The following is an 18,710-nucleotide window of genomic DNA, read 5'->3' on the forward strand; positions in this document are numbered from 1 at the left end:
ACTGTGCAAACAGATCACTCCTAATGAAGTGCAATCCCTGAGTCTTCAACTGCACTTTGAAGTGATAGCAGCAGCAAAAGAAATAGGCTTACTCAGGAAGCAAATGTCTTATTTTGCAGCATCTAAGAAGACCATGCAGCAATATAAATTGTATTATAATTAAACTCAGCATTATTTAGTTAGAAGAGTTCAGTTTTCAATATGAGAGTGCATGCAGTAGATCACTCAAGAAAAACTTACAAGAGACAACACTGCCTAGTATTAACTGTTTTGCAATAGTGTGATCTCATTCCTGCAGAAAGACAACACTTCTGGCATGAATAAACCAATATTCAACTATTTCCATTGATCTTCTATATATTATATTTTAAGGTATATTACTAGTTGATATACATTTGAGATGCCTGAGACCGTAAAATTTCAGAAAAATCACTTAGTGTTTCATTAAAATGCAGTCAAAATCTTTGATGTGTTCAGAAACTTGTGAAACACTGTCTTTTACAAATTTTCCTTTCCAGATGCCTGATCCTTATGGTTTGTTTTCAGTGCTGATACCAACTCACCATCAAACTCTGGAGAGCAACACCCAGTCAGTCTAACTAATTAATTCCAAACATAAGATCTACACTGGTCTTAGCAATAACTTGTGGCAGTTATTATCTGAAAATACACTGCATAAATAATGAAATAATTGAATTAAGTTGCTCATAGGGAAAAATTAATGCCAAAAAGTCTTTTTCATCCCATGATCTTTTGGAAAAAAACCATTAATATCTTTGTTCCTTGCTCCTAAATTCCACACCCTTCCCCCATCCTCTCTGCTCAATATAAACAAGAGTTTTCATTATGTTTTACTGGGAAGAATAATAGCATTTAAGATAAATTTACTGCCTCAAAATTGTATAGATATTTATTTGTTTAGTTTTATGGATGTGGTTTATTCTTTTAACTGTCTGGACTAGAAAAAACACCAGAAAAACTATCTTATGTTCTCATGAAGAATAAGCTTCTGCACCAGTAGAGATGGATAATCACTGACAATGGTGGGACTGATGCTATTTCAAATTCATAGAATTACAAAAGAATTAATGCAAGATGTTAGTAGCTCTCTCCTTCAGAAGCATACAAGCAATGAACTAGACTGCTTTCTACATATTCATAAAATTTGACCTTGTCAGACAGACATCATATCAATATATATAACTTCTATATTATCTAGCACAAGATTTTGAATAAAAAAGCCCAGCTCTTCTGGTCTTCCTGCTTGGCTGTACAGTAGTTATTAAGGGAATGTTATGTAAATAAATGATGGCTGTAGAGAACTAATTTCTGTTTCCCCATGCTGTGCACAACATTTATTTGAGAAATTTTTTGTAATGTGGGAACAATTAGAACAAAACCTTCAATGTAGTGTAGTAGATGCCAACAAACATACTTGTAATGGGACTGTTGTTTTCATCCCCTGGTAACCATGAGAGATCAATGCTTCTTTCTAGCTGACCTGTCAACTCCAAGTCAAAGGGTGGATTTGGCCGAGCTGTAAATCAAATGAACACAAAGTAAGTAACCACACCAGAATATGTACTTAATATTTGAAAAAAATCCTTACATTCCAGTTAAAGAATTCCACAAATACAGCAGAGCAGCTCTACTCACTTATGTAAGCATGACTTAAAGACTAATAGCATGCAATTATTACAAAACAGACAAAAATGGAGAACTGATGTAACCTGGAAACTTCTATTCCTTGACAAGAATTGATATTTATTTTTAGCTATGTCTGAGTGCACTGTGATATAAAAATGTGACAAGATGCAAGGAATTATGAAATGCCTCTTTAGTTTATCTTTGAATGATTATGAGTGGTTATCTATTGCAACAGACATACCTCATACAGCATGGAAAATAAAGAAACATTCATATCAAAGAAGCTTTTCTAGAACCATTACAAATATTTTTATGTGAATTCAAAACAAGTATACTTCAAATAGAAACTAATTGCAAGTTATTAAATTATTTTCTGTTGTTCCTTTAAAAAGACTCAGAAATACCATGCAAGCTGTTATTATAAATCCTTATAATACATAGAGATGTAATTATCTGTTCCAAATTCATGAAGGTAATTTATTATATGATTTGTTACACAAAAATCACAACTAATAAGTAGATTCATGTAAGAATACATAAGCATTTTCACTCATAGGATTTACACAAAAGTGCTTAAACTCCTCACATTTATAAGTGCTTTAGCTTATAATATTGCACTTGAACCCCCAAATTCAGAAAACATACTACTATTTAGGGCTCTATACAATCAAATATAAGACTATGCCTGACTAACAGATTTTTTTTAAATTTTAACTTGAATTTTAAAATTTTGGTGATTTCATCAATTATAAGTCAAACTGGTCAATATGAGCATATTCATCTTATGAGTGGAGTAAAATTAAGATAAATTATGAAATAAAATAGAGCAGGACTACAAGGCTGCAAAACCAACATTAACATAGAACATAATTTGGTTAGTGTAAAGTCTTTAATAGTGAATTACCTTTCACCAAAGAATTGGATTTACATTTTAGATATTTCATTTACTATATAGCTAACTTGTATTACAGTGTGGTCTATGAGAAAAACATGGCCATCCTATACCCCATCTTAATTAAAATTATCTCTGAAAATCACTTATTCCCTAAATATAAAGCAGCCTGCACTGCAACATTCTAAAGTTCTGTGCTACAGTAATGGAGTAGTGGGTAAAATGGGATGAAACCACACAGACACAGACACACACAGAGGAAAAGGGGGAAAAAAAAGGCAAAAAGAAATTGCAACAGGCAAATGAGCAATATATCTGCCTGATGATGTAGAAAGAGAACTTTGTTTTAGTTTACCGTAAATGATAGCTGGTGTTGGGGGAGCAGCTGAAAAGAACATTAATATAAAGGATTTAATCAGTTAGTAGCCAAAGAAACAGAATACTGCAGGTAGTTAAAGAATATAGTTATTAGAGACAAAGAAAAGTTAACTTATTTAGATTAAACAGTTAATTTAAAAAAACACATTATAATTTTTCACTGAAGAGCTAAAAAAGCATTCTTGAATACTTTATTCATTTTTAAAATAAGGACAGATCAAGAAAATAAATAAAGTAAGCAATCTTATAAAAATTCCTAAATGAGTGCTAGCTTTTTGGCTTAGGTCATTCCTGGATATGCTTAAGATCACAGCAGAATTTTAAAACACAAACATACTTGCTCTGAGTCTCAGACTGAACTCATGTAAGAATCATTCAGGAAATTTTCTTAAAACTTTCTTAAAAATTGGAGAAAAGTAATATATTTGACAAGAATCTGCAGTCATAAAAACGTAACAGAGAACTAAGCTAAAAATACAATCCACGAGAAGTCATACAGCCAAGTCTGCTCAGTCTTTACGAAGCATAATTTAGTTGTTGAAGAGATTTCTGAGATAACACTCTCCCAACACCACAAAGACATGTTGCTGTTGGAAGGAGTCCAGAGGAGAGCCACCAAGGTGACCACAGAGCTGGAGCACCTCTCCTCTGAAGACAGGCTGAGAGAGTTGGGGCTGTTCAGCCCGAAGAAGAGAAGGCTCTGGGGACACCTTAGAGCAGCCCCAGCACCTACACAGGCTCCCAGAGAGCTGGAGAGGGACTTTTCACAAGGGCATGTAGTGGTAAGACAAGGGGGAATGGCTTCAGCTAAAGCAGAGTGGGTTTATGTTACGTAATTAGGAGGATATTTTTTATGGTGAGGCACAGGAACAGGATGCCCAGACAGGCTGTGTGGAAGAAGTCCCTGCCCAAGGCAGGGGGGTTAGAACTAAATGACCTAAAAGGTACCTTCCAACCTTGGCCATTCTGTGACTCTACCATGGTCATGTTCAAATACTCTGCAAAATTTCATTTCCTGTAGTAACAGATATGGTAAAAATAAAAAGCTCTACAGCATGAATCTGCCCCATAGCTACTCAGTCATCTTGTAAGCAGCTGATTCAAATGCAAACTGTAAGGTGAAACTGCATTTTTTAAAAACTGAAACACATTGACACTTAGGTGGCATTTCTGTTATCCTGTCCTAAAAACCAAAACTCTATTTGTGCTTTTCACTTTAAATCTAATGCTGCTTTCATACTTAACAGTAGAAGTTTGAGAGCATTCTTACCAACAACAGTAAGCACAGCACTTGCTGAAACACTGTCCAGAGTAGTATTAACTATGCAAGTGTATGTTCCATCATCTTTATCAGTTACATTCATAATGGTCAAGTTGTCTTTACCAACTAGAAACCTGTAAATACAATAAATTCAGCCACTGATTTTTCAATAACTGGCACTGTTATAAGAAACTTGCATAAAACATTATCAAATCCCATATACTTGTACATATCTAAGCAGCTATATTTACCCAAGTTAAGCTATGGGACAGCACCATCTTTTTTTTTTTTCTTCATTGCTCTTGACCATCTTCCCACAGTGATTTTTATTCCAATTTGCTTTTATTTTCAAATATATTCAAACAAATTTTAAATATTTGTGATCCAGAGCAAAATAGTTTTATGCCATCTGTTTAGCTTCTTAAGTCAATTATCTTTATCTTACACTTAATCTATAAGGTCAGTGTGCAGAGTTTGTATGAATGTTTACATCTCATTTTATTTTTAATTCTATCTTGATATTTTCATCACACTAGGTAGGTCCTTTAGTCACCAAATATTGGATAGCCATGATGTTTATCAGTTTTTTGAAAATATGTCAATAGGTCAATATGCTCTTTTCAAAGATCAGGAAAACGAGCAGACAAAAGGACCTAGAAAATTAAAACCAAAGGAAAACTATGTGGTCCTTACCTTTCATCATCTGGCAGTTCATCATTGTCCTTCAACCATGTAACTGTTGGTAGTAAGGTAGAATCATGTTTTATTATACACTCAAAAGAAACCTGGCCATATCTCTGAATCACTTTGTATTCTGGCTGTTTAATGATCATTGTTGGATCTGAAATTTAAAATTAAAATTAGATATCCAGAAAGTCTGAAGTTCTGTAAAATTCGGAAAATCAATAATCAAAGAATGACTAATCTCTCACCTTTAATTTCCAACTGCACCTCATTTTGTATCTTTCCTAATTTATTCCTTGCTACACATGTGTATGTACCAGCATTATTCTTCTGAGCCACTGGAATTTCCAAGGTTCCATTATCATGGAAAACGTACTCATTTCCACGCAAGATGCTACCTTTCACTCCCTTAAACCTTTGTACAAGGAGTAATATCATTAGCCAGCATCACAGTTAAATTCTGAACGGTTTTACTGTCAATAAAATACGAACTTAGGACTGCCACATTAGAAAACAGAGACAGAAGCACTCAAAGAAGTTTAAACTTGACTCTGTGGTGTAACTTTACTGCAGGTTCATTAAGTACATGCAATATTGTATTAGCAGACTGTAAACAACATATATTTAAAAAACCTTATTTTGAAATTGTAAATATATTTAGAAGAGTTTTAAAGCTTCAAGTGTTTGTTTCCACAGATGTAAGTGGCTCATCTTCTGTGCCATAAGCACAGCTGGAACTTACCATTCAATTTCAGGCTTAGGTGACCCAAAATAAGCACAGTCTAGCAATGCTGGGCTGTCTGCAATGACTTGATACAGTTTATTAGCAGGAGTTAGAATTCTTGGTGGCTCGGCTGAAAAGACAAAGAGATCTGCATGTAGTTACAAAGTTACAAATAGCAAATACATAAAAAGTATAAATACAAATACAAAATACAAAGACATCAAGAATAGCCTAAAGAATTACATAGAAACATTTTTCCCTGGGATGATTTTGGGTCTCAGTCTGGGCTCAAATACATTCTACTGGTACTAGCCTGAGGAAAAGTTAATGCAGGGAAATTATCTTGTGAAAAACAACTGTTTTGTGCCTATTTACAAGCAATAGTGATGGGCACCAAAGGCAATGATTTCAATTGGAAAATTTAAATCGGTATATACTTCAAGAAGATAATCTCCTGGGTGCAGACTGAACTATCTAATTCCAAATAGACCTGCAGGCAGAAAGAAGCTAGGATGCATTTTTGGTGTAACACCTACATTTTCTTTCTTTTAAACAACAGTGTCAATCAACACATCCTGCCAGTTCCTGCAAGAGAGTCACTAGAGGCCATTCTGCCTAGGATTTTGCTACTAGCTTTTTTAAATTCAGTGAAAAGAATTAGAGGGGCCACAACATAATGTAATCAGAAACACATGCCAGGGAAGCTTTAGAGACAAATGCATAATCATGTCCCTTGCAGCAGTAACTTGGAGATCATCCATTCCACTAATCCAAAACATCCAGACTCAATGAAACTGTATTGAAATGTACTAACTTAAGCAACACTAATTCCTGCCTTCTTTGTCGGGCTTCTGTTTGACTGACTTACAGAAACAACAAAAAAAGAAACAAAAGAGAGATAAAATTTCTTCCAATTTTTCCCAGCTTTCACATCTATCCTTCTCACTTTGGAACAGTGAAAGTGAAATTCAGAAATATCCTAAAAAAATAGCTATGTATACCCTTGCTCTTTACAGGGGCCAGGAAATAAATCAATTCCCAATGAAGACCTCAAGCAAGGTTTGAGCAGAGAGTCTGTGTGTTAGCAGAAGACAACAGAATACCCAAGAAAACAGAAAAATATGAAGTCTTTTTCTTACCCAGAACATTCACAAACGCATTTGCTAGCAAGTATCCATATTCATTAGAAGCATTGCACTGATACACAGCACTTGACCTTTCTTGCACATGTGAGAAAATAATGGTGTCACCATCCACCTTCCTGCTAGGATCTTCTGGAGCAACTGTTGGTGTAAAGAAAAACAATTATTGCTTTCCCTAAACTGCTATTGGATTGTGAGTTTCATACTTCTGAAAAGAAGGAAGAATGTGAAAAACCAATATACCCTTTAAATTTTTTTCCCCTCCAGGTGACTGATCACTAGCAAAAATGTGAATTTTAATACAGTTTAAAAAGTTCCTCTCATTCTACAGGTACTAACTCAGGATAGTAGAATTTCCATTTTTTGAGAGGTTTTTTGTTTGTTTTCTAACGAAGTGAAGCTGAGACTGTATTTTGCGCAGAATACAGAGGAAAAATACCAATATTACAAGATTCGGGCAAATACAGTCAATATCTAGAAAATTACAGAAATATTTCTGAATGTCAAAAGAAAATGCTGATATAATGACATAGTCCTCTGTGTCTTTAAAGTTTCAAATTGATATACCATAAATAATTTTCCAAATATAAAATTGGCCATACTCAGTTGAAAATTATCTCTGAGTAAAGAACAAGCATTCTTTCTAACCAAGTCAAGAAACAATCAAGAGCAGAGTTAGTACTTCAGTAGGTGGCACTCTTTCCCTTATGTAAGAATTACACAATGCCATTTCCTCAACTGCTCTGGAGTGGCCTGAGCTGTCAAACAGCTTCTGCACCTCAGAAGCACCCAAGACATAACTGAAAATAAAATTGGAAGAAAATACTGAAGAAGAGTAATAGCTGTCAGTTCTGATACAACTGAATGGCATTAAAGAAGTATAATGAAAAAAAACCAGCTTGTAACACCACACTGCATAAAAATGCACAATCTATAGTTTAATATTTTATGAACATACTAAATAAGACCAGATATATTATTGTTGTATTAAAAAGCACAAGCATTATTAATAATGAAAATTATTGGTAAAATTGCTGATCTACTAACATGAAAAATAGATGCATTTATACAGACATAAATGCATCGTAGTTTGGATGCATCATCAAAATTGACACCCTTATTGAAGCTTGAAAAAGAATATTTGTGGAACACATTCTCATACAAGGAAATTCTTATTTGAATTCATAAAAAAAGATCAATCAAGTAAATTAACAGCCATTTTCTGTGGCAGGAACCTTTTGATTCAGACAATGCCTTAGTTCCCATCTGTAAAGAAAATGGAGACATTTCTCCTGCATTTTATTAAAGTATGTATTACTGAATTCTCTACAAAAGAAACCAGATGAAGGGGACCACAGTTCTGTGCTTCTGCTTCTTAAGGGCATTTCCAGCTTGGATAAAATCTAAGGCCATTTTTCATGTAAATACCTCAATTTCCAAACAGCTGCCTCAAGAACAGATTTCCATTCCTGTTTTTTCTCATCTTCCATCACTCTGAGTTCAAATCAACATCACAAATTCAAAAATTTTGGGAAGGAAGAAAAAGGTACTACTGAGATTTTAAATACTTATTCTCCGGACTTCTGGATTGCTGGCACATATTTTTCTCTCTTTTGCTTTACTTCCTATTGTGTTCCATGTTTCACATTGCCTCCTTTTCTACGTAAATGCCATTTTCATTAAAAGATTCATGGGCTGAAAATAGCCGGAGCAGGTGAGCAGCGCAGCAGGCAGGGCAGTCAGCTGCGGGAAGCAGTCTGTTTCTGCATACAAATCACAGCTCAGCAGAAGACAGGCACAACTGCTCTCCCACGAGCAAGGAGAACTGCCCACAGCCACTCCAAGCATGGCTGTTCCAGCCCTGGGCTCTGGGCTTCCCTCTGCCCTCTCCCTCTGAAGCCTGCAGCCCTTTCTGCACCCAGGTGGGTCATTAATGGGTGCACAGACTGCCTCCCTCACACGCCATAATCCCTCACAGGATGATGGCAGGCCCCTCCTAAGAGATGGAAGCCATTAATTCAATCTTCTATGGCTGAAGGAACTGCATTGAAAAGAATGATCTAACCACTTAATTACTATAGAAAAAGAGAGGCAGAATCTTCCCTTCCCACTGCTGTACTGAAGGAAAAAAGGAGATAACCCCTTACAGCTATCTGAAGGAAAGGAGGTGCCTGTTCTCTGGAAAGAGCTTCAAGCTGGGGTCCCAAGAGAAAAGAAGGCAGAAGTGTCAGGTTAGCTGGTGCTTTCTGTTAATTGGTCTAGCCAATTGGATGCTGAAGGGCACTGATTCAAAAGCTCCTGTTAAGACAGACATCTATTTAACTGTCTGGTGAATACAGCTTCCTTAATGGTCTGAAGCATGCGCTGCTGCACTCACAGACACAGAAACACTGAGCTTGGAAGGGACTTTTGGAGGTCATCTGGTCCAACCCCCTGCTCAAGCAGGGCCACTCGGATCCAGTTATCCAGAACTGTGTCCAGATGGGGGAAGGATCACTTTCCTCTACCTGCTGGCTACACTTTTGTCTCATGTAGCCCAGGATAATGTTAGCCTCTGACATTGCTGGCTCATGGTCAACTTGGCATCCACCAGGATGCTCAAGTCCTGTTCTGCTAAGGCACTATCCATCTGGATGGCTCCCAGCAGGTACTGGCACTAAGGCTACTCCTCCCCAGGTACAGGAATTTGTTCCACTGATCACCCTCTCTGGGCTTGGCCATTCAACCATTTTTCTATCCACCTGTCTGCTGTTAATCCAGCCCCTACACCAACAGCTTGTCCATGAGGATCTAAAGGGAGACAGGGTCAAAGGCCTCACTGCAGTCCAGGCATTATCCACACTCTTGCCCTCATCTATTTGGCCAGTCATTTGATCATAGAAATGTATGAAGTTGGTCACCCCTTGGTGAAGCCATGAAAACTGCTCCTGAAAGTTTTCTTGTTCTTAATGTGCCTTGAAATGGTTTGCAGAATTAGCGGCTCCATCAACCTCACAGGGATAAAGGTGACTGTAGTTCCCTGGTCTCTCCTGGCTCGTTGAAGACAGGAGTAGCATTTGCTTTCTCTCCATCTTTAGGCACTTCTCCCAGTTACCATGATCAAGCAAAGATTGAGACATTCTTGCAATGACAAGTGCCAGCTCAGTCAGCACTTGTGGCTGCATCCCATCAGGGGCTCCTGAACACACTTAGGTATGTTCAGTTTGCTCCTGACCTAATCCTTTTCCACCAAGGGTACATCTCATTCTAGTCTTTTCCCCTGGTCTTAAGGACCTAGGATTCCTGAAGCTCAGTCTTGCTAGTAAAACCTGAGGAAAAATAGCATGCAGTACTTCAGCCCATTCCATATACCAGTCTACCACTTTAAAAAAAATCTTTTAAAATCCTTTTCTGGGGAAAAGGAGTGATGGCAGGGCCAGTCAAGCACTGCTTGTTTGTATGTATGAATATTCTGGTCACGTTACACGATAGTGGCATGGGAAGGAGAAAATGCTTTTGACACATTAGACAGATCTGAATTTGGCACTGATAGGCAAAATAGCAAAAACCTATATAATAGTAAAAATGAGCTTGTACAAATAGGATAATGAATTATAAGGATTTGCTATAGGAGTTCTGCTGCTGTAACAAGACAGGTAAACATGTGACATCTAACAGCCAACATCTGCTCCCAATAACATGGAATCTCAGCTTATCAATGTGTTTTGGTCCTTTCTGAACAAAGACCTGGTTTCACGTGATTTTTTCATCACATTGTGCAATGATACAGCTTCTTGACTCTAGCCATGTTCAGCATATTCCTAAACAGAGAAGGCAAGGCCTCCATCAAATATTCTTCTTGTAGTTAGAGATCAGCACTGTGAATAACTTCTGTTCATTTGATTGCATACTTCCATCTGTTTCATAAACTTTTGACAGCCTAAGTATGACTTTTGCTAGTATGCTCAAATAACCACAATGGCACCATTATTACTTTTTTTTTCTTGAAAAAAAAGACAGAATGACATGTTCTCTCTGAACAGAAGTAGTTCAAACATACTGTTACACTTAAAACTGGAAGGGAAAAAATCTGGACAAAAAAACCATGGATAACTGAAACGGTAAAGAATATAATTTTCCTTTTCTTACCAATCTGGCTTGCTGCTCGGCATGTTATTCTCCTGTGATCACTGAAATCCTTTTATTGCTGAGTTTCTGATTCTGACAGTTCTGCTGTCTCCAAAGGCACAGCATTACCTGCACTAACTATTACCACCCTTGATTATTTTGTGCAGAATTGAAAAAAACCTGATAATCAAAGGTTTTTCATCTGCTGAAGTTCCTGGGCCAGATGCAAAGTTCCAACACAAAAACAGCAGAAGCAGTGGATAAACATCTTCCCATGGAGTCTTCTCTCCAAGACTGAAATACTGGGGGCATTAGGGTCAGCAAATTTCTTCCCACGCTCCCATGGCTGCAGTGAACAGCTTCTGGTTTTTACTCTCAGAGAAAATGATGGATGATGAATCTCTCAGCCAGGGATTATCAAGGCCTTTCATGAAAGAAATCTAAGGGCTAATATTCCTCCCTTAAATTCAGTGTGAGTACTAATGGAGACTAACTCAAACCTAAAGATTCAACGTGGAATGTAATATAAGAAGAGAACAATGTGTTGAAAGGAGATAAACAGCACCTTTGCACTACTTTGTATAAATCTAAGTGTCTGTATCTAATATTTAATAGCTCACCATGAACTATAAACCACTGGACCAAAAAAACCCAGTCTTTTGTACAGTATTTGCAATGCCTCTCTAAAGTCCAATTATGAAAGAGTTTCCCCTTCCCAATTAGTCTGGGTTGTTACCTTCTTAGAAGTTGAGACACTTTATGCACGGCTTCCCTTTTGTAAAACCATGCTGAATATCTAAGCAGTAAGACACAATGGCTTATGCAGTGATATAAATAATGCAGATCTTGAGTGTTAATTGAAGCACAAGGCAACACAGAGTCATGGCCTGAACTTTCAACAGCTACTTGCCAAAGTAATTCTAATTGACCTTACCAGGACTGGGCACATAAGTTCAACATACTCCTGTGAGTAAACATTAGGAGGTTAGGATAGGTCCTTATCATTCCAACACATCTAAAGCAGGGTTTTTTTTTAAAAAATGCTGATTTTCAGCATGACTGTTGAAGAAAACTAATTGAAATATTTCAGGGAAACCTAGAATCTGACACAAAAAATATTTTTTTACTCAGATTATTGGAATATTGAACAAAATTCACACCATTGCAATTTTATTTTACAGTTGCTAACACACACTACATTTTTATCCAATTTTTTTTTTTGCCTTTTCCCTATAGATATTTAAACCTCAGCCTTTGACTGAGATACGGACAAATGGTTCTTTCTTCAACATTCCTCCTTCCTTGTCTGACTCTATTATGGAAAAACAAAACTGGAAGAATTAAGTATCTCCCAGTTGTGCTTTCCAACAGAAAATTAAAGTATTGCAAACAGATTACTAGGCCACAAGAGGCACATTGTGGGATATATGATGACAGCAGGGCTTTGAAATTCAAATGTAGCTCTTTTTCTTTGAAATCCTGCCATGGGTGTAGCTCTCTCAGCACTGCCCTGAAGCAGAAACAGCTGCTTTAGTTTCTTTTTACAGTGATTTCCTAATCATTCAGTTGGAAGATGAGGGGCTCAATTTTATAATTTAGTAACAAGTGAACAAAAAGGCACACTGTAGTTGGTAATTTCCAGAACAGCTTTTGATAACTCAGAATAATAAAAAATCACAAGAATCTTAAGAACTGCACTTTCTGTGATCATGATGCCTCTCATAGACGCCCTGAGAGATGCAGTGTACTAGAGCATCCAATGAGCTTGCACTTAAATATTTAATGTGGATAAGACTTCAGTTTTTCTCAGCAGTGAAAGTGACCTTTAATATAAGGCTGAGCTTTACTTATTTCCTGTGTTCTTTTTTTTCCCCTACTGAGTTTGAGAGGGTAATTTAATTAAAGTCTTTTAATTTTTACTGAATACCCTCAACAAGACTTTGTGTACCAATTCCTCAAGGCCAGTCCAATATATGCTTCCTTGTATTTAGGAAATCTCATGGCATCCTGCAGCTGCTTCTGGAAACTCTTTCTTAATGTCTTACTGTTACTGTGAAAGAAAGCAGAACCCATCACTGCTTTTCTGGAAAATGTACTTGTCGGTTGTTTGAACAGCTGATCCTACCAGCTTTGATAAGGAAGAAGAGCAACGCAAAGCTGACTCATAGCCAAATGAAAAAGATCTTACTAGTCAGGAGGCCTGAAATAATAGTTAATCTACAAGAACTGCAGGATAAAAATCCCCTCTAAACAAATAAACAAAAAGTGAATGGTGAGTACACAGAAAACAACAAAGGAAGATGAGACCACCAAAAACCTAGAATGGAAAGTGAAACACAGGCACCAAACTCTGATGACAACAAATCATTATGATGTATTTATTTTTAAATACATAATATACAAAATTACACTGATGTTTTCCTGTTTTCCTGTCTTACCATTGTTTGATGAGGTGATAAATGTCAGTTTACATAACTTATTTACCAATAGAAACTTCTCAATTTAAGTCTCAGGCTGTAGATCTCACCTTCCATTTAATTAGGATTCCTTAAACAGGTTATTTGCTAAATATTTCTATTTGTTTCTATATATAGCCATATTTTGCCTCCCAAAGTTGCATTTTTCCCCTACAAATATGTTTAATCTCTTTTGTATACCAAATAGTTCAAATATATCTAATGAGGGTTCTTGTTTACTTCTTGCTATTACCTAGATTCTGACCCTAGACAATCCTTCTCCATGTCCCAAACCTGGTGAATTTTATTGCATCAACAGACTTGAACAACTCCTAATCTTCTGAAAGTGACAGAAGGGACACTGTCATACTTTAAACAGACCAGTATTTCAGAGTACATTATCTCTCATGAGCCAACAGGTGAGACTGGTTTTTTATTATTGTTTTGAGAAAGGGGAAGGATAAAGGTAGAAGAACCAAGGGTGGTGACTTTAGAGTACAGGGTATGCTCAGTATGCAAACCCAGCTGGCAAAACACTGCAGTGTCCTCCAGGAAGTTCTTTCCAAGGCAAGTTGTCCTATATATAGCAGCTACCTTGCGTCTGTCATACAGCATTGCCAGTCCTAACACTGCAGCAATTAAGTGGCTCAATCACCAGTTCAGGGCTGCTTTTCTTACCCTGCACACAGAAACAGCTGTTCCACTGCCTCAGGGGTTCCTTTTCTTTGACACCAACTTGGCACAAACTGTTTGCCAGGTAGCTGCTGACACATTCAGACAGTTTTGCTGCTGCAGCTTCTTAGAGATGAAGCCTGGAAGGCTCAAGCATACACTAAGCTGCAAATCCTGCAGTGTACTGCAAATCCTGAAAATCCTACAAGTGCTCTGTATATGCACACGTGGGAAGTTCACTTTTTATGTCACATTTAGGATTCCTAGGCAGCATTAGAGTTGCAGCGAGGCAGCAGAGACCCAGCAGATGTGACTGCCACAGAAACACAGGGGTAACAGTGACACCCCAGCAATGGCCCTGTGAGAGGCACCATCCAATAGCCACAAAGACACTACCAGCAGAACGCCAGACAGAAGAACCAGGAGCATGATTACACATTTCAGTTCTCTCAAATGCATTAGAGGCACATTTTGTTGTTCAGCTTTTGTGAACCACAGTATTTCATCACATCTTTTATGATTTAGCATTACCTGTCAAAAAAAACAACACAAATAGAGGCTCTTCACATCTATTTGACAAAAAAACCACCCTGAGACTCCTCACATTTTGTTACTCATGCTCCTCTAAGGTAATTAAGAATCTTACTTGCTATGGGAACACCATTTGCTAACCAGCTTATACTAGGCTTTGGGTTGCCATTAGCTCTGCAGATCAATGTTCCATCTTCTCCAGGAGACAATACCAAGTTTCTGGGTGCTGTTATCCAGTATGGAGCAGCTGGGTTTAAGAAAAGAAAGACAGCAATTATTTTCCAAAATTATGTACAGAAAACCATAAGGCTCAGGCACAGTAATCAGAAGATAATTCAAACAAGCTATGTGTAGATATAGGCTTAAAGCTATACTGTTACTGTATATGTACATATATATGTGTATATATATAAATACATATATATGTGTGTGTGTGTGTGTGTGATACTCAATTCAGTGATAGATCATACATTGGCCAAACCGACCCCCTGGTCACCCACTGCATTCAAATTCTGAGAAAAACAACAAGAGGATCTTTGATTTATTTAGGGCTGCCTGCTTTGAATCTAATTTGCCTTTCCTAAAGAAAACAGTATTTATCTGTGTATGGCATTTGCAGACACTACAGTGGTCTTCTGATTAATTTCAGAGATGTCCATGCTCTTAATAGTTAGGTTGTTAGGAATTAATTTAGGTTTGCTTGCAAAAAAGAGATTTCATATCAAGGGTGAAATTTTAAAATTAAGAAATCCTTCGTCTCACTCAATTCAATGGCTGATTGCAGTGGGGCTGGATGTGTACCTGAGACATAAAAACACAGAGATCAAAATGGGCGAAACACTATCCTTACTAGAAGATATTCACATGTTTCTCCATCCTTTTATACAACCACCACAAACAGCATATATTATCACATCTTGCAAATAGTTGTCAGATTTGGGATTGACGGACAGATGCAAACAGAAAATTAAACTTCGGTTCTTAGAAAGGAAGATAAATGTGATCATAAAAAGATGCTGATCTACAACAAAACAAGTGACTATTTAGCATGCAAACTAAGCAATACAGCTGATTATTTCAATGACTAATTAACTGTCATTACAGTTTTTTGTTTCATGGTATTCACAGCATACTTAAAATTCCTATTTAGACAAACATGTTGTAAATGTTTTTAGAACTATAAGGCATCATCTTGGGTAAAAAACATGAAGAAGATAGGAACAGAAATAACAGTAAAAGAGAAAAAGCAAGAAAATCACAAGACTGTAAGACAATAGTAAAATAGAGGAAAGAAATAATCTGGGTTGTATGAATGAAGAAAAATGGAGAAAATGGGCATGAAATGATACAGAGGGATAAGGAGGAAGATATAGAAGCAAGAGAAAGAAGCAATCTAAATGACAGATAATGAAAGGATCTAAAATAAATGTAGTACTTGTGCAAACTAAGGCATTATCTCACAACTGTTACAGTAAAATATCAGTTTAGCCTGATGCTTTACAAAGTAACATTAAAAGATGAAAAAGCTATTATAGATAGCAAAGCTCTTCCAGTGTTAGAATTCAGACAGTTGAATGTTTCCTCAGGGTGATTTTTAACCATTATCCTTCATCCTTTTAGCTGTACTTCATCCTAGAAAGCCTGCTTCCCTCCTGCATTCTGGGCCCTTGATAACATTCCATTAAGGATAATTTTAGTATTACCTTTCACAGTTACTGAAATCACATGATGAACTGAACCTAATGCATTTCTTGCTATACATTTGTAGTTCCCAGAGTCAGCTTCTGAAACATCTATAATCTTGAGAGTTTTCTTAAAGTTTTCAAAAAATGTTCTGTTCGCTGGCAGTTCCCCACCCTCCTTGATCCAGCGGATTACTGGTGTGGGTCTGGAGAAGTAAAAACACACATCAAATTTAAGGACTGAAGAAAAGGGAGGTAAGAGTTCAGTACGTTAATACTTTTAATATATGTTTTATAAATAATTATTTTAAAAGCCTCTACCCAGATTCTGGGTCACATCCAACAAATATGAAAATATGCCAACATTTGTTTCTGGGAAACGACAAGTCTCACTAACATTGTCAATGGCCATCTGTTCATAGGATTAATAATTACAGAATACATTTGTCTGCTGATTAACCTAAAAACCTGATGGTTAATAAATGAAGACAAGCTTCTACTTCAAATTGATGCTTATGGTGCTTGTAAAGGTAGCTTCCATAAAATGACAACCTTTGTGTGAGCAATATCCTAATACTTCATGAACACCACACACTTCACAAAAGACGTGTAAGGAGACAGAAACATTTCTTGTGCGAAATCAAGAAAAATTGTCAGTATTTAGCCAAGTATAACTTCTTGTCACTGCACTGAGTCTAAATCTTGGCTATGCCCCATACTGTCCACAGAAGTTGAAAGCTGTTCAAACACGTGGAGATATACTTTGAAAATTACAAGAAATTTGGTTTTTTTTTTGTTTTTTTTTTGTTTGTTGCTTACTGAGTAGAATATGGTCTCTCAAATAGTAATGGATCTAAGCAAATATTCCCTTAGCAGTCTAATATCACATATTTTATAGCACAGACACCTAGAAAAGATGACTTTTAGTATGATGTCAGTGATTGGGAATAGTTGTTTCAAATAAAATCTGCATCTGGCCCTTTGTAGACAAGTATTCCCTCACTGATTACTTGGTTTTTTTAATTACATGACAGCTAAAGACACAAAGCCATATATTATAGTCAATTTTTTTTCTACAGGTTTTATCCAGCCATTTTACTGGAATTTGGATCATCTAATACTTTCATTGCAGGGTTGTCAAAAGGCATATAACTATATTTCAGATGCAGACTACCTGGGCTGGTGCTAATTCCACTCACAGGGGTGGTTTTGCTGGTGCTGCTGGGGCAGGCACCTGAGCAGGGCACAGCTGAGAGAGAAATACTGCACTGAGGCTCAGATCAGGCTGTGCTGAGCACGCCCTGTGGAGCTCATGCAAATAAATATATGTGTGTGGGGCATGATTTGCAATGCTTGGCATTCCTCATGGCTACCTGAGAGCACCCTGCCTCTGTGCACTGCAAACATGTTTACAGTTCTTGAAACAGGCACTAAAGGTTTTCTGCTTCTATTCTATAACCAATCTATTCTCAGATTTCTTCCTGAGAATGAAACTGATTTAAAGGTCAACCTAACTCATGAAGTTCAATTGCTCTTAGTAATTTTCTTTTTGCACAATAACCAGCAAAAGCAAACTTGCACTGCACTGAAGAAACAAGTACCAATTAAGCTCAAGTACAATAAGAAAATAGATGTAAGGACCTGAAGATTTGTTCTAACAATTCCCATCTAGCACAGCTAAGCAATTATTACCACATATAAGCATTTTTCTTGGATTAAACAGCAAATTCTTATCTATTTTTATATAATTTGAGAACCTAATGACTGTAAAGTTAGGAAAACAACAGAAGCTTTATTCCTGACTGCAAATCTGTGGATATATGTCTGAGATTAGTCTATAGCATTTCTTGTCTGTGTCCTTTACAAACAATGGCCCAATCTATATCCTGTGCATAGAGTTTGGAGATAAGAGAAGGCAGAGGCCGTACACATTCATAGCCAGTTTCAAAGTCTGCTGATGCCCAAGTAAATGATGGAGCTCCTTAAAAAACCTCTTTCCATTTTACACTTCTGCTTCTTCGAAACACATAAGCTTACACAGCAGCCATGTTTTTAAGCATGTCTGAAATGTTTCCCTCTGTTTCTGTATTTCTATTTAGAAAAAAAAAAAGTCTCAAAAGTTACTCACAATCCTGCTGCAATGCACTCCAACAAAAGCACGTTTCCTCTGAGTTCCACTTTGGTACTTGTGCTACCTGTTGGTGTTAGAAGAACTGGCTGCCTTTCTGTAACTGGCTTTGCTGGAACAAGAAGTAGTAAAACAATTAATTTCTAAATTTTATTCTGATACCAATAAATGCATACATCCATTTTCACATTTTGAACAGAGATTTTGCTCCACATTGGCCATTTGATTAAAAATCATTACGCAGCACAACTACAAAGCTGAACACATTAGTTTTTTGACAGACATAACACATCTGTTAAATGCCACAATGTTGAACACATAGAAGAGAAATGTTATTATTAAAAGACAGGAACAATTGATACAAAGCTTTTACACAGGCAACTGTGCAGTCTTAATCCGAAATAGC

General features: G+C 36.8%; 1 protein-coding gene across 39 annotated transcripts in view; it reads right to left on the reverse strand.

Annotated features, from left to right (window-relative positions):
• The window catches only part of NRCAM (neuronal cell adhesion molecule), a 146,030-nt gene that overhangs the window by 37,467 nt on the left and 89,853 nt on the right, over positions 1–18,710 (reverse strand). For 28 of the 39 annotated variants that reach the window (XM_064702616.1, XM_064702620.1, XM_064702615.1 and 25 more), the window contains 10 exons: positions 18,305–18,416; positions 16,198–16,382; positions 14,610–14,741; positions 6,726–6,869; positions 5,605–5,716; positions 5,111–5,277; positions 4,872–5,019; positions 4,188–4,312; positions 2,895–2,924; positions 1,436–1,537 (listed from right to left, as the gene is read on the reverse strand). In XM_064702616.1, coding sequence (XP_064558686.1) covers positions 1,436–1,537; positions 2,895–2,924; positions 4,188–4,312; positions 4,872–5,019; positions 5,111–5,277; positions 5,605–5,716; positions 6,726–6,869; positions 14,610–14,741; positions 16,198–16,382; positions 18,305–18,416 — 1,257 coding nt within the window. The remainder of the gene's footprint in view (positions 1–1,435; positions 1,538–2,894; positions 2,925–4,187; positions 4,313–4,871; positions 5,020–5,110; positions 5,278–5,604; positions 5,717–6,725; positions 6,870–14,609; positions 14,742–16,197; positions 16,383–18,304; positions 18,417–18,710) is intronic. The other 11 variants (XM_064702622.1, XM_064702621.1, XM_064702619.1 and 8 more) reach the window with 1 other exon arrangement.

Source organism: Zonotrichia leucophrys, chromosome 1A (genome assembly GCF_028769735.1).
Source record: "Zonotrichia leucophrys gambelii isolate GWCS_2022_RI chromosome 1A, RI_Zleu_2.0, whole genome shotgun sequence".
Taxonomy (NCBI): Eukaryota; Metazoa; Chordata; class Aves; order Passeriformes; family Passerellidae; genus Zonotrichia; species Zonotrichia leucophrys.